The sequence below is a fragment of the Protomyctophum bolini genome, assembly GCF_963924005.1.
Source record: "Protomyctophum bolini genome assembly, chromosome: 1".
NCBI lineage: Eukaryota > Metazoa > Chordata > Actinopteri > Myctophiformes > Myctophidae > Protomyctophum > Protomyctophum bolini.
Window position 1 is genome coordinate 9,163,372 of NC_137862.1, and position 15,390 is coordinate 9,178,761.

The 15,390-nt window shown below is 43.9% G+C and overlaps 1 protein-coding gene across 2 annotated transcripts in view; it reads left to right on the plus strand.

Moving 5' to 3' along the window:
• Positions 1-14,050: 14,050 nt before the first annotated feature.
• Positions 14,051-15,390, plus strand: part of itga11a (integrin, alpha 11a) — an 80,524-nt gene continuing 79,184 nt past the window's right edge. For both annotated transcript variants that reach the window (XM_080773777.1, XM_080773778.1), the window contains exon 1: positions 14,051-14,258. In XM_080773777.1, coding sequence (XP_080629903.1) covers positions 14,210-14,258 — 49 coding nt within the window. In that variant the 5' untranslated portion in view covers positions 14,051-14,209. The remainder of the gene's footprint in view (positions 14,259-15,390) is intronic.

A 15,390-nucleotide genomic window follows, 5' to 3' on the forward strand; every position in this document is an offset into this window, starting at 1 on the left:
AATCCTTCCACTGCCCTCGCCGGCCCCTCATTCCCATCCCATGATCTCATTCACCACAGCCACTGGTGTAAAGGATAACTAAGTACATTTTACTGAAGTACAGTATACTGAAGTACAATTTTGAGGTATTTGTACTTTACTGGAGTATTTACAATTTCCGATACTTTTACTTCCACTCCACTATACATCTCGGATCCAAATGTTTTAATTTTGACTCCACTAAACGTTGGTTAGACTTTATACCAAAACATTGTGCGTACTTGATGAGTTATTTTTCCATCTACCACACCAACTCTCTGCACCAAAAATATCAGATCTACAAGCTCACAACGCGTCGCGTTGTGACGAGTTGTGAGCTTGTAGATCGACATTTCTTTTGGTAAACGTTGCCCCCAGAATATAGGGCTGCTGGGGCTCACGTGTTCAAACAAGTAACAAGTCTAAAGTTATTTTCATGAAAAATATTTAAATGAAAAATAATGTTTTTCCTCCGGGGGAAGACTTGCATATTTACATACCGTAATATGACATAATAGGATTCAACACATACTGTGCATGTGTAATTCTGTGGATGAAAATGACAGAGTTGACGTGAGACAAATGGTTTGAGAATACACAGCATTCTATCATATGATCTTAGTTCAGTTTAGTTTATTTCTCATCCTTTTTTGACAAACATGTATTACAGTGTCAATAAGATACTTGAGTGGCCAGAAAAGGTGTAGGCTGAAGCTAAAAGCTTATTATTGCCTGTATACCCCATTTGAGTGCAACATCTAATGTCAAAACGGATCAATAAAACAAATCTGGCAAACAGTTTTATAAATATGTTTGCTAATTCAAGTAAGAAAAGAAGAAATAAAGAAACCCAAACCCAAAGAGTAACAGAAGAACAGAAACCCAAGTTCGTTGCTCTCCCCAGGTTGGCCCCAAGATCACATTATTAGATAATTGACACAGGGGTGAAAAAAAGGGTTACAAAATCGTGGGATAAAAATTATAATAAGAAAAGAAGAACAGAAGAAACCTCAGAAGGAAGTTTAGATTTAGTAGATTATCATTAAGCAGCCTGGCAACGTGAAAGTAGCGCCACCTAGCTGCACCAAACCACACCACACTTCATCTAGGGTATAGACCGTCGCAGGCCCGCCCCCTTCCATGACGCCCAGGAAATAATTCCCAATGCATTTTTCCCATCAGACATTTCAAAACGTATTTATTTAAAGACCTTTTAAGCGTCGTACGAAGCCAACTCGAGTCGTGACAACCAACTCGAGTTGTGACAAATCATGACAACAAACACAATATTTTGGACCAAACAAATAATTACAAAGAAGAAAAACAACAAAAAAAAAAGTGTTGTAACCTGCCGTTTTCTTCTTCTTTCAAATTATTTGTTCGGCCCGAAGAATTGTGTTTGTTGTCATGATTTGTCACATCTCGAGTTGGCTTTGTGCGACGCTTAAAAAGGTCTTTAAATAAATACTTTTTGAAATGTCTATGAGGAAGCACCTCATCATCAAAAGGTTGATTCCATGGTGACATTTCGCTGGTTGAATATTTGCCATACTGGATTTAAAAAAAGCTTAGCCATCCATATGAAATTAGGTCAGTGAAAAAATGCTTTCCAGCTTCCAGTCACACTACCTGGGCCCTGGTAGGGGGCGGGACTGCGACGCTCTGTAAGGGCATTGATTAGGTGGTTACATAACGTTGGGCCTGTGGCTGGCAAGGATGATGGCACTGGAAAACAGAATGACTGACTTAACTCGCCGTTATGGAAATAACATTCTAATTACACGGCAAACAATTATTTTGACAGGTTTTGATATGTGGTTTTTGGAAGCGTTGGAACATTGTTCATGTACAACTACATTATCACATGTTTTACAGGAAAGGATCCTTCCAAGGTCTCAAGGTTAAAAGGTCTTTAAATACATACTTGTATTGTAAAATGTCTATGAGGAAAATGAACGGGAATCATTTCCTGGGCCCTGGTAGGGGGCGGGACTGCGACGCTCTATAAGGGCATTGATTAGGTGGTTACATAACGTTGGGACTGTGACGCTCTATAAGGGCATTGATTAGGGTGGTTACATAACGTTGGGCCTGTGACGCTCTTTAAGGGCATTGATTAGGGTGGTTACATAACGTTGGGCCTGTGACGCTCTTTAAGGGCATTGATTAGGGTGGTTACATAACGTTGGGCCTGTGACGCTCTTTAAGGGCATTGATTAGGGTGGTTACATAACGTTGGGCCTGTGACGCTCTTTAAGGGCATTGATTAGGGTGGTTACATAACGTTGGGCCTGTGACGCTCTTTAAGGGCATTGATTAGGGTGGTTACATAACGTTGGGCCTGTGACGCTCTTTAAGGGCATTGATTAGGTGGTTACATAACGTTGGGCCTGTGACGCTCTTTAAGGGCATTGATTAGGTGGTTACATAACGTTGGGACTGTGACGCTCTTTAAGGGCATTGATTAGGGTGGTTACATAACGTTGGGCCTGTGACGCTCTTTAAGTGCATTGATTAGGGTGGTTACATAACGTTGGGCCTGATGTTGGCACTGGAAAACAGAATGACTAACTCGCCGTTATGGAAATAACATTCTAAGTACACGACAGACAATTCTTTTGACAGGTTTTGATATGTGGTTTTTGGAAGCGTTGGACATTGTTCATGTACATTATCACATGTTTTACAGGAAAGGATCCTTCCAAGGTCTCAAGGTTAATGCTTAACCCATTTTAGGCGGGAACCCTTTTTGGTGTTAGCATTATGCTATGCTTTAGCTATTGAAAAATAGCAGATCTAGAAGCTCGTAGCGCGCCACTCGGTGGCTTGTAGGTCTGCTATTTTTTATAAATCATGAACATGCAAAGCTTTGAATATATATTCTTTCAGAGCGAACGTTTTTAACTCAAATCTTTGCTTCTGGGAGGTGGTCCCTGAAACAACACATTTTCAGATGGGGGTCAGCGGCCAATTTCATATATTTATGGGGCTCCTTGGCATGTAATATTGAGAAGCACTGATATAGAAAACATGAGGTTTTTCAGAAAAAAATACATTTTAAAAAAAGACAATTTTAAAATTGTCAGGCCTAAATGGGTTAATACAGGATCCGATCCGTCTCTGCACAGAAGGTGATCCGGGTCCAAGCACCAGTTCCTTTGGAGAAGTATTCCATTTGGAGAGAGGTTCTCCTTGGAGGACTCGGTGTGTGTGCTGGATCAGAGGTTCTCCTCGGAGGACTCGGTGTGTGTGCTGGATCGTAATAAAAGAGCAGGCCTTGTTGTTGTATCCCCCCATAGCTGTGCCTTTACTTGGACTTGATTTGTGGAAAAGTAACATCTCTCGACAGGCAGAAAGATTCAGCATACTGTACAGTACATCTGAATTTCACAAGAACGGTTTTCAAGAAATGCTCTTGGCAGAGTCGTGCGGAGAGAGAGAGAGAGAGACTGACAGGGGACTTACTGTACTACACTGAGCTGAATGTGTTTTGAAGTCTGTTAGGCTAAGGAGTTTTCTACGGATTACTTACTGTACATGTGGAGCATCATCTAGTATCTATGTGAGTGAAAGTGGGAAAAGTGGTAGCTCTGGTAGCCTTGTCTTGCGCCATTTCTTTCGGCTGCCCTTAAGGCTCATACATACTCAAGTTTTTGGTAATAGGTTATCGCCGTTTTAGGGTGATAGCTTAACAGTTGAGGCCATCATACTCGCGGTGATGTCCTTAAGGATTGACCCCGCCTCCCTGTGGTTTACCCAACTTCTAGACCAATCAGTGAACGGGGTGATAGCTCCAGAGTGAAAAGACTTGTCTGATAGTAAAAACAGAGAGATGGGTCTGTGTCCGCGGTGATAGCTGATCATCACCGCGACTGACGTAATGGTGTAGTTATCCAACCCTTTAAAAACTACACTGCGGTGATAAGCTATCACCAAAAACTGGAGTATGTACTGTATGAGCCTTTAGAGGTGTTTGTTCAGATCTGAGAGTTTCAGATAACCAGGGAGCCATGAGGTGGACATGAGCGAGCTGGCCTGGATGAGAGCGGGCAGTGTTGGTCGAAGGCAGATGAGATGGAGGAGAGGAACGATGAGGGTTGCGGAGTCGGGTGAGAGAGAGAGAGGAGAAGGACTCCAGGGACGGTAGAGAGGAGAGAATAGAGGACGAGAGGGAGGAGGGGTTTAGGGACTTGAGATTGCGTCGGGTGGTGACGCTCGGAGGGTGAGTAGGTTTAGGCGGGAGGGTGGAGAGAGAGGGAGAAGGTTATGAAGTGGTGCTCAGACCTAATTAAGAGGGTAACAGAGAGTGTGGAGAACACAAGGCCCAAAACATTACCAGCCTTGTGAGTAGGAGGGGAGGGAGATAGGGAGAGGTCATGGACATGGTGGAGAACATGCACATTCCACACAGAAAGACCCTTTTGGCCAACCCCACCCCTGCAGGGTATGGGCGCTGATGACGCGGAGGAGAGGACACGCCCACAACCTTCTAGCTGTGAGGCGACAGTGCTACCGACTGTGCCACCGTGCCCCCTAGGGGGCGCCACTGTGCCCCAGAGTGTCTTGCATTTTAGAGTCAAAACATGGCCTTTTGTAGCCTACTATTGTTTTTTCTCTTCTGTTTGTACTCTTTTAATGATGTGTTTACAGTATGGCGACTACGGATGGACATTATTAGCATTCTTGCTAAATCTGCTGTATTTACACAGCATTTTATGTAATCAATATGCGCTGTCCCTTCCAAATAAATACATGAGGCGGGCGGTGCTCGATAACATTAAGGACAATTCACTCGGGAGAACTTCATCAATCTGAGAACCCATCGTCAAAAGAAATAAAGGAAAAACAGCGCCCTCTTTCCCTTTGAATTTCAGTGACGGAGTCAGCGGTCTGTCTGGAGAGAATATAATAATAATAATAATAATAATAAACCTTTATTTATATAGCACCTTTCAAAACGAGTTTACAAAGTGCTTTACAAAAAAATAAGAACAAATGCAGTGCACACCATAAACAACAGTTTACAATAATAAAAATAAAAAAGGACATAAGAACAATAGGGAATGTTTAGGAAATGTTTAGGCGTTAAAAGCAGCTTTATAAAAGTGAGTTTTTAGTAGGGATTTGAAGCGAGGACGGATCCTGCGAGCCTTATCTCGGGGGGGAGAGCATTCCAGAAAGTTGGGGCAGGCCCGGTCATCTTTTGTTTTCAACTTGGAAGTTGGGATTACTAAGAGCGCCTTTTCTGAGGACCTTAAGGTTCGCTGTGGCACATAGGGCTTGAGTAGGTCATATCTGTTGGGAGTGAGTCTGATTGCAATGGGGAGTTCATTCCATAGTTTAGATTGGGAGTGAGTCTGCAGTTCTGACTGCAATGGGAGTTCATTCCATAGTTTTGGAAGCAGAAGGGAGAAGAGTCTGGGACATGTGGAGCGTTGTCCCGGTAGTTCTAGTGAAGAGAGAAGAGTCTGGGATGTGTGTAGCATTGACCAGGGTTCAAGATGTTTACAGGACAAACCCCTGCATGTAAAAGGTTTTTTAAAAGGTTTTTAAAGGAACACAGACAGCACACAAGAAAAAGTGCATTGGTTTTTTTTTTGCTTGTTTATCAGTCTTACAGCATATTGGGAAGAAAACTGCTCTTCAGCCTGGTTGTGCTGGATTTGACCCCTGACCCCAGGCGATTTGACCCCTGACCCCAGGGGATTTGACCTGATGTACCCTATCCGTCTCTCACAGACAGACAGACGGCCGGCCATAGGCCTATACAGTACATTACACATAAACTGCTAATCCGGGACTCGGGGTGATTGAGGTAATTGCTAGCAGTCGTATAGAATGGACGGCGTGGTATAAGCACATACAGAGCTTCTGTTGAGTCGACTATAGGATTGATTTCAGCCAGCGCTGTAGTTCCATCCCTCTGGCCGGGCCCCCCTATCCGTGTCCCCTAAAATTCCATCCCCCCGTTCCCCCTCCTCCTTTCCTGAAAACGAGTTAAATACCCACGTGGCAATTTTGGTCAGCAGAAGAACAGCATTGGGGAGAAATGCCCCCTTCGTCCCACCACCACCACCACCACCACCACCCACCCCACGGTCTGGAAAATCCTGACAGAAACAAACCCTCTGCACGGTCCTGGCACACTGCCTCCATTCAGAGCAAAAAGACCTTCCTTTTAATTGTAGCTCTCTTTCTCTGTCTCTCTGTCTCTTTCTCTCTGTCTCTCTCTCTCTCTCTCTCTCTCGGTTCAACACATTCTCCTCTCTCTCTCTCTCTCTCTCTCTCTCTCTCTCTCTCTCTCTCTCTCTCTCTCTCTCTCCGTTGGTCAGATTGTGCCCACACGGTATCTGTATCGGTTCAACACATTCTCTCTCTCTCTCTCTCTCTCTCTCTCTCTCTCTCTCCTGTTGGTCAGATTGTGCCCACACGGTATCTGTATCGGTTCAACACATTCTCTCTCTCTCTCTCTCTCTCTCTCTCTCTCTCTCTCTCTCTCTCCCTCCCCTTGGTCAGATTGTGCCCACACGGTATCTGTGTCGGTTCAACACATTCTTTGAGATGTTTACGCAGACGTTTTCTCTCTTAAATAGTTACAGAGCACCACCGCTCCGACTCCTGTTCTGTCCCGTTGAAGGTTTTGTTGTTTCCGAGATATCGTTGAACAACAAACAGAACATGTTGAGTTATTTGGGCCAGACATAGCTGAGTGCTTTGGGAAGCTCCCTCACTGTCCCTGGTTCCATTCCACTGTCCCTGGTTCCATTCCACTGTCCCTGGTTCCATTCCACTGTCCCTGGTTCCATTCCACTGTCCCTGGTTCCATTCCACTGTCCCTGGTTCCATTCCACTGTCTCTGGTTCCATTCCACTGTCCCTGGTTCCATTCCACTGTCCCTGGTTCCATTCCACTGTCCCTGGTTCCATTCCACTGTCCCTGGTTCCATTCCAGGCCATGCCAGCAATGTGTGCATGTGTGTCTATGAGCAAGAGTCTTAACCCTAAATGCTCCCTGAGCAGGACATGTGCTAATATACCATGACAACAACATTATTAACAAAAACATTCTACAAGTTCTATTCTAGTTATGTTTATAATTCTGTTTTTTATTTTAAGTTCCTGATACAAATAATATATCGGGAACAGCGTACACATGCTACACATGTATGTACAGTGACTGTGTGTGTATACACATGTATGTACACTGGCTTCTCAACATACTGTACATGTACGCCACACACAAACGGAGGGGGTGTGAGGGGCGCTCTTATCATCGCACATCATCATGGAGTAAAATAGACACTAAGGCCCTCATTTATGAACCGTGCGTACGCCATTTTTGACATTTACCATTTCCGCCAAAGCTTGAAATTGAACGTGACAACGTCCAAAATCCACGGTTGCTCCTCAGCTGGCGTACGCATTTTTTTTCTGTCTTACACAAGCGGAGCAGCCTTGTCTGAACTGCTGACACTGTCACAGGCATCAAAACATATGTTTTCACTCCTAAAATGTTAATATAAAACGGTATGTGTATGTAAAAAACAAAAGAGAGATTTCCAACTTTACAAGTAATTAAAATCGCGCAATTAAAAACAATATAACATGTTTACAATGTATTAGTTTGTGCTTAATCAAACACTTGTTATGCGAGCGCACTTGTGAGATGATTTTGGAGCGCATGTGGACGCGGTGATGCGGCATATGCGATTATGATATTATTATTTTTTTAAAGGCATGAATGGACTGCACACCTTTATTTCCAAGTGAAAATGACAAGCATACAATACAGCTTGCCTATTTGTAGTAAGTACTAGCAGGCTATAGGCGTAAGGGGCTTAATCATTCACCATTTATAAGTGCTTAGACAGTTTTGACAGTTCAGATAAAAGCGAGATCATTTTCGGGGGTCGGGAGGACGGGACCGCGGCGTGCGTCGCCAACACATACCAGCGCAAGCGGCAAGCCTTCATCCATATGTTTATGATTCGTTCATCAATGATCAAATCACTACATAAACGTTGATTGTGAGCTGCCTTGACGACATGATAGCCTATCTCTCATGCAGGCATGTCACCCACAGGACTTTAATATCACAGCAGTGCGCAGTATCACGCCTTCGCCGTGCACTGCGCACGAATGGGTAAAATTAATATAGGCCAGCCTACAAACTAATTCCATTCATGGCGATGCGATGTCGATGTGTCATGTATATGCGTGCATGCGTGGACATGACAGCAAAGCAAGCGAGGTGAGAGGAAAACAGACAGGGTAGGCCTACAACTTTATTTAATTCATGCAGGTGTTCGTTCTTTATTTAACAAGACACCAGTGGGCTTGCAAGTTGCGTGTGCTTCTGCGTGTGTGTGTGTGTGTGTGTGTGTGTGTGTGTGTGTGTGTGTGACTGTGTGTGAGAGAGGTGCGTGAGGCGGGCAAGGCACGGGAGAAACCTTTTTTCCATGGTTTCCATGGTTCCCACAGGTCGTAAACATGTGTTCAGTCGCAAAAACGAGGGCGAGGCTTGATTTCATAGGGCGTGCCAGATAGATTTCAGCCGTCAGATTTATTAACGTCAGAACGAAATTAAGGAAGGATCAGCTGTTTGCGATCACTTTATAAATGCCGTGGCGACGTGGGTGTACTACGAAACCTGCACTCGAATCTGTGGCAGATTTTACACTCGATTGATAAATGAGGGCCTAAGCCTATTTGCTCAGACACTACGACGTAAAATTCTCCATTTATTGTCAATGTTAATGTTTGTTTAAAGCCAACTCCACATTGCCCCGGCGGGCGGCTGTCGCCAGTCGCGAGCGTGTCTGGAGTAGACTCCCGACGAGAAGCTCCCGTCGCTTGCCGTCCATATTGCCTTATCGTCGGAACCCGTTGATGAAGAACCGACCATGTCCGGTCGGTTGCCGATGTCGGGAGCGACGCTATCCATGTTGTAGTGATGAGGGGGGTAAATTGTTCCACTGTAGAGTGGACTTGTAGTCTGCTCGTCATGTTTCAGGGCTGACTACTGTGTGTGAACTATACCATATTGTCAATATCAACTCTCAATTAATATAATACTTTGTTTGTTTTGGTGTGAAGCTCTGTGTTGCCAGATTCTGTGAGTGAAACAAACGACCAGGTCTATGAAAACAAATCCAAAAGAAGCAACCAGGTGCACTACTTGAGCCCTATTACATCAGCTATTTTTTTTTAAAGATCATGAAAGCAAGCCCAAATGAACAACTACACTTCAGAAATAAGTCCAAACAATAAAGCAACGGGCAACTATGAATATTAAGCTATGTTACAGGACATCTAGCCCAAAGTCGCTTATAATAAGCAGACCTTATTATATAAGGTCTATTATATAAGCGCTGCTTTCTGCAATTTGCATGGTGGAAAATAATGTTTCGCCGGCAGACTGTCTTTGTGCAGATAGAAAATGCTAGTCTGTTGCAATATGAGAGTTTTAAGTAGTCTTTGACTAGTCTGAACAAGTTGTTTGGTCTGAAGTCACCTTAAGACGAAGTTTGTGGGCGGTACCCACAAAGCTGGATGTAGGAGGGGCTAGCGCCCCTCAAAAGCGACAACAATGAAAACACAGATGTGACTCATGGTAAGCATGTAGATGGGCACACGTCAGGCGTCATACCACGGCGTACCACCAAGGCTTTGGCCAACAGTGGTTGCATCATGAACTCATTTCAACAAGGTTGGCCAACATCACACTTAGACCAACGGTTGCAAAGGAGGCATATCCATATGAGTAGTTATCAGCATAGAACATATGATATGAACATGTTGCATAACCATATCCATAATGACTATATCAGTATAGAACATATCATATGAACATGTTGCATATCCATACACAGTTATCGGTAGGAATAGGACTTAATTCCCTGACTTCAACCAGAGGACTGATTAGAGAGCAGCTGGATGAGCTTTTAAGCACTGCTAATGAAGGCAAGCCTTGATGTAAACATCGTTTTCTTCACGTCTTTGTTTCCCTGATTACGTTGTCCTCTAGCTCAATGGTTCTCAAACACGTCTGGCTCCAAGTAAGTAAGTAAGTAATTAAGTAAGTAAGTAGCCATGCCGAGCCATGAGGCCCCATAGGGCAGGAGCCTATCTTCTGTTTCTGTAGCGTGACTCGTGAGGCAGCTTGACAAGTACACCCCCTGGACATGACGTACAAGTACACTCGCTGGACATGACGTACAAGTACACCCCCTGGACATGACGTACAAGTACACCCCCTGGACATGACGTACAAGTACACCCCCTGGACATGACGTACAAGTACACCCCCTGGACATGACGTACAAGTACACCCCCTGGACATGACGCTAGTATGTCTTAACCCCAATCCAACCCTTGATGCTGAGTGCCAAGCAGGGAGGCATTAGGTCCCAGATTTTTTTGAATGAATAAAAACAGCAGTATCACATGAAAGTATTCGTACAACAAATGCATGGTAGGGAAACGTTTTCATGGCAAGGACCGCAACATTTACACTCATTAGCCCACAGACCCCCATTTGAGAAGTATCAAGGACCCCCAGTTTGACATGCACCACAGAAAGTATGGACAGTCGCACAGGTACTCCCAGATATATTTGGTAAGTCACACAGATCCAATTGTAGGTGCATGTGCGTCCAAAATGGTCTCAATTTTGAGCTTTGGTTTGAGAGAACTCATGGCTTTTGCAACCTGTGATGTTGTGAGCTTGTAGATTAGCTGTTTTCTCCTGTGTCCTGTCTTGAAAAGGGACGACGGTCGTGTAATGTGGAGAAGCTTTGAGTGTAGCCTGCATACTGTATAGTACGTGCATAATTGTTATAATGTTTTACATATTAAATCCCAGTTTATAGGCATTTTAGCTCATTTTAGCCACCGTAGACGCCATCTTGAAAACGATGCCTTTCTAGTTGTTAGTTTTTCCTAAAATTGTAGTATGTTATTTAGCACAGCCAATAGTAACCGGATCTATTTGATCAATTATTTTGGTTTACAACCATAGCTATACATGTCTAATATGTGAGTCTGTGCAAACAGCCCACTAGGGGTCTGTGCAAACAGCCCAACGTGTTTGCACAGCTTTTTGAAAACCTTATACCCATACCTAACACCACGCCAAAATTAAAAAAACTAGTCGCCAAAAGCCAAATTGTGGTGATTTTTTATGTATGTTACTGTCCAGTCTTCACAGCTGAGCCGAGTCTTGAATGGTGATGTTTGAGGTTTTGTGTTCATGATGAGTTTCACAGACACACGCGGACAGAGTCTTCAGCATACATACTTATGCCTATCTCTCCTTTTCATGGAGCATAGGCCGTCGACTACAGTTCGCCAGAGTCCTCTATCCTGGGCCTTCTTTTCCAGCTGTTTCCATGTCGGTCCACACTGCTTGATGTCAGTCTCCAGGTCCCTGCGCCAGGTGTTCTTCGGCCTCCCTCTCTTTCTTGTGCCTTGCGGGTTCCATCTAAAGAGCTTGTCTTGTGATGCTGGTATTGGGCTTCCGGAGTGTGTGGTCGATCCATCCCCACCTTCTTCTCTTACTCTCCTCCTCCACTGGTGGTAGCCTCGCTCTTTGCCCAGAGGTCATTATTGCTGATGGTGTCTGGCCAGCGGATGCTCAGAATTCTCCTCAGGCAGCTGTTGATGAATGTTTGCACCTTCATTGTTGTTGTTGCCTTTGTTGTCCTCCACGTCTCTGATCCGTACAATAGTACTGGCTTGACGTTTGAGCTGAAGAGTCTGAGCTTTGTCCGCTGGCTGATTTGTTTGGAGCTCCAAATGGTCTTGAGTTGGATGAATACCGCTCTTGCCTTGCCGATTCTGGCTCTGACGTCTGCATCCGTGCCGCCCTGACTGTCCATGACACTGCCTAAGTACGTGAAGGCTTTTACTTCCTCAAGTGCTGTTCCCTCCCCTTCAGCATACATGCAGACTCTTATGGTCAATTCATAATCCAGTTTGAGGTGATAGCTTATCACCGCCGTGTCGCTTTATAAAGGTTAGAAAACTAGGACATCACTCACCGCGGTCACCCTGACGCGTCTCTCTTTTCACTGACCGACGTCTCCCCTTTCATTCTGGACTATCACCCCGTTCACTGATTGGTCTGGACGAGCAACTTATGTATGTATGAGCCTTAACCCATTCTGACCTGAGATCAGATTCATACAAGGTTTCCACTGGACACACACTGGTCTGATTAACCCATTCTGACTAAGATCAGATTCTAAAAAAATGTCAGTCGTTCTTCGATTTTTCAAAAAATAGCAGACCTACAAGCTCGTAGCGCGCCACTCGGTGGCGCGCTATGAGCTTGTACCAACGGGTTCCCGTTCAGAATGGGTTAAGGAGTCGAAACATGGGGTTGCCCTATCATAGGGGGGCAAAATCGAGTGAAAAACGTGCGTATTATTTTAAAGATATTCCTTAAAAAATAAATGGAGCTGGGAACTTCAGGTGATCCACCTGAACTGAAGCCGCACCCACAGCTGTAGTTGTATGATAATGGGGGAGGGGCTGATAGTGTGATGTCACTATATTACTGTATATTTCATTGGCCCATTTCATTTGACTGTCAAGGGTTCACTCTCCAGGAAGAAACACTAAATGCAAAGTTATTAAATCATTGCACATAAAAAGGACTCCAGGGTGTCTGTAGATATTTACAAAACTAACTTTATAACACACACTGAGCACATTAAAACAGCCCTATATACATTTCAGCCATTTGAAAATAGCCGATCTAAAAGCTAAAGAGACAGGCTAGATTTGAAAACTTTAAAATGAGAAGTTCTGCATAATGATGATCATTTTGCATCTGTCATTTCTCCATCGCAGTATAGATACTTATTACTTCAAATCACACCTGTGTGAAGTGAGTGGCGCTCTTATCATCATACATCATCATGACATCATCACATTCCGGCCAATCACAATTGTCGTCTTCACCTTTCTGTCCTCAACTTTCATCCTCATTATGTATAGCCTACTTTGCTCAGCCAATCAAATCATCGCTTAAATTCACACAAACATACAAAGGTGGCCCTCAAAAAAGCAATACAAGTTAAAAAATAAAGTAAAACTAGAACTGCACTCTGCCGAGTGCATACTTGCTTGTTGCGCACTAGTAGGCCATAAATGGCCTACTAGTGCGCAAGCAGAGCGCGCAAGTACTTTCGACCGCTGGAAAGTATCACATCTCAGTATCTCTGTGAAGGAACGTTTGAAATGTATAATCATTAAGTGTAACTATTTGCTACCCAACTACTTTTTTACAGAAAAATGAATCATTGATATGTGATATGTATAATTATTGTATTACTTATTGTAAATTGTCAATTGTCATCTGTATAATCTGGTCCCACCAGATACCACATTACGTCATCTTTGAGAGCTGGGACCAGAGTACACGGTGTGTATATGTATGACTAGCTCTCAGTGATGACGTAAGAGATATGGTCATCTGTGTAGTCTGGTCCCAGCAGACCAGGCACAGATTTACAAATTACAAATCACATTACAACTACATACAGAGTATGTAGTTGTAATTTGATTAGCAGTATACTGTGGTTACTTGGTTCCAAAAAGTGAAGCCAAGTTTTTTTCAACTGTAGGTTTGTGCTTGGTTTGCTGGGACCAGTTACAACATTACGTCATCGTTGAGAACTGGGACCAGAGTACATGGTGTGTATATGACGTAATGTTGTAACTTGTAACTTGTAACTAGTCCCAGCAAACCAGGCACAGACTTACGGTTGAAGAAAACTTGGCTTCACTTCGAAGAGACCAAGCGAAATGATTACTTGCGCGCTCTGCTTGCGCAAGTAATAAGTTAATGAAGTAGCCATCGTTTTTCCACCGCTGGCCCTCTGAGTCAACCTCTTCCACATCTCAGCCTGAGTTGAACCGGGTTCGAGTGGTGTATAAGCCCCTCCCACAGCCACAGAGTCCCGCCCACTTCCCCCAGACACATATAAAAGGCTCTCCACGGAGAGACGGAGGCAATCGGAGCTGATCTCTACCAGTGTGCAGTTCAGAGAGAGAGAGAGAGAGAGAGAGGCTGCTGAGGTCTCTCTGCCTCACAGCCCACCACTGCACGCACGCACGCACGCACACGTATATACACACAGCAACACGTGCACATAGTGTATACACACACACACACACACAACCTAATGGAGTACTACTGTAGCCTACTGCTCTGGATCTGTGGCCAGATGTTGGGTGAGTTAAATAAGTGTGTGTGTGTGTGTGTGTGTGTGTGTGTGTGTGTGTGTGTGTGTGTGTGTGTGTGTGTGTGTGTGTGTGTGTGTGTGTGTGTGTGTGTGTGTGTGTGTGCGTGTGCGTGTCTGTAAATGAACACACATCTCTGCATTAGTCTGAATACTTTGGCAGTGTTACAATTGCACGATAAGTGGTCGTTTTAGCCATCCTGAAATTAATACTGGAGAGCCACAGGGATGTGTTGCAGGGCTCATCAACCATGTCCAAAATGTGTACTGTATGTCCGTGACAAAGACTTGGTCTTGTCTGTGTGGCAAATTCTAGATTTTAATTGTATTTATTATAATGTTCATATTTTGATCCTAACACCTAATGACACTGATTTGCTACCACACTGTGTGGCACATTAGGAGAGTCCAACTAGTACTAGTGGTTCTGAAATGTTGTATTTGCAAGGACCCCCCCTTGACTCTGAGAGTGTACGGATGGAACCAAATAGTATAGTATAGTAGATAGCATATATAGATAGTATTTTAGACAGACTTATAGCTCGTTACGTAGACAGCACTACAATTGCATTTCATGTAGTCATAGCACTTTATAGTACACATGCATATTGTATAATATATAATATAGTATAGTATGTATAGTTGACATAGATACTCCACTGTTACGTTCTTAGCTTATACATGATTCATGATAACTGCTTTTTATATATGTATGCCATGCTTTTGTTTTTGCTTAAATGTAAGTCGCTCTGAATCAAGAGCGTCTGCTAAATGCCTAAATTGTAAATAGACCCGTAATTTGGTTCCATTCGTACACTCTCAGAGTTACAGACCTCTTATGGTCATTGAGGGTTAGCACTTTTATGTGTTGCTGGTATTATTATCGTCCACCCGTTGTGTCTACGTCTGTGGGCAGAATGACATGTCCACCACGAGGTGATGTTGTCTTTTGCTCAGGTCTGCTGAGGTGATCTAGTCTCTGACTCTCTGCTGAGGTGATCTAGTCTCTGACTCTCTGCTGAGGTGATCTAGTCTCTGACTCTCTGCTGAGGTGATCTAGTCTCTGACTCTGCTGAGGTGATCTAGTCTCTGACTCTCTGCTGAGGTGATCTAGTCTCTGACTC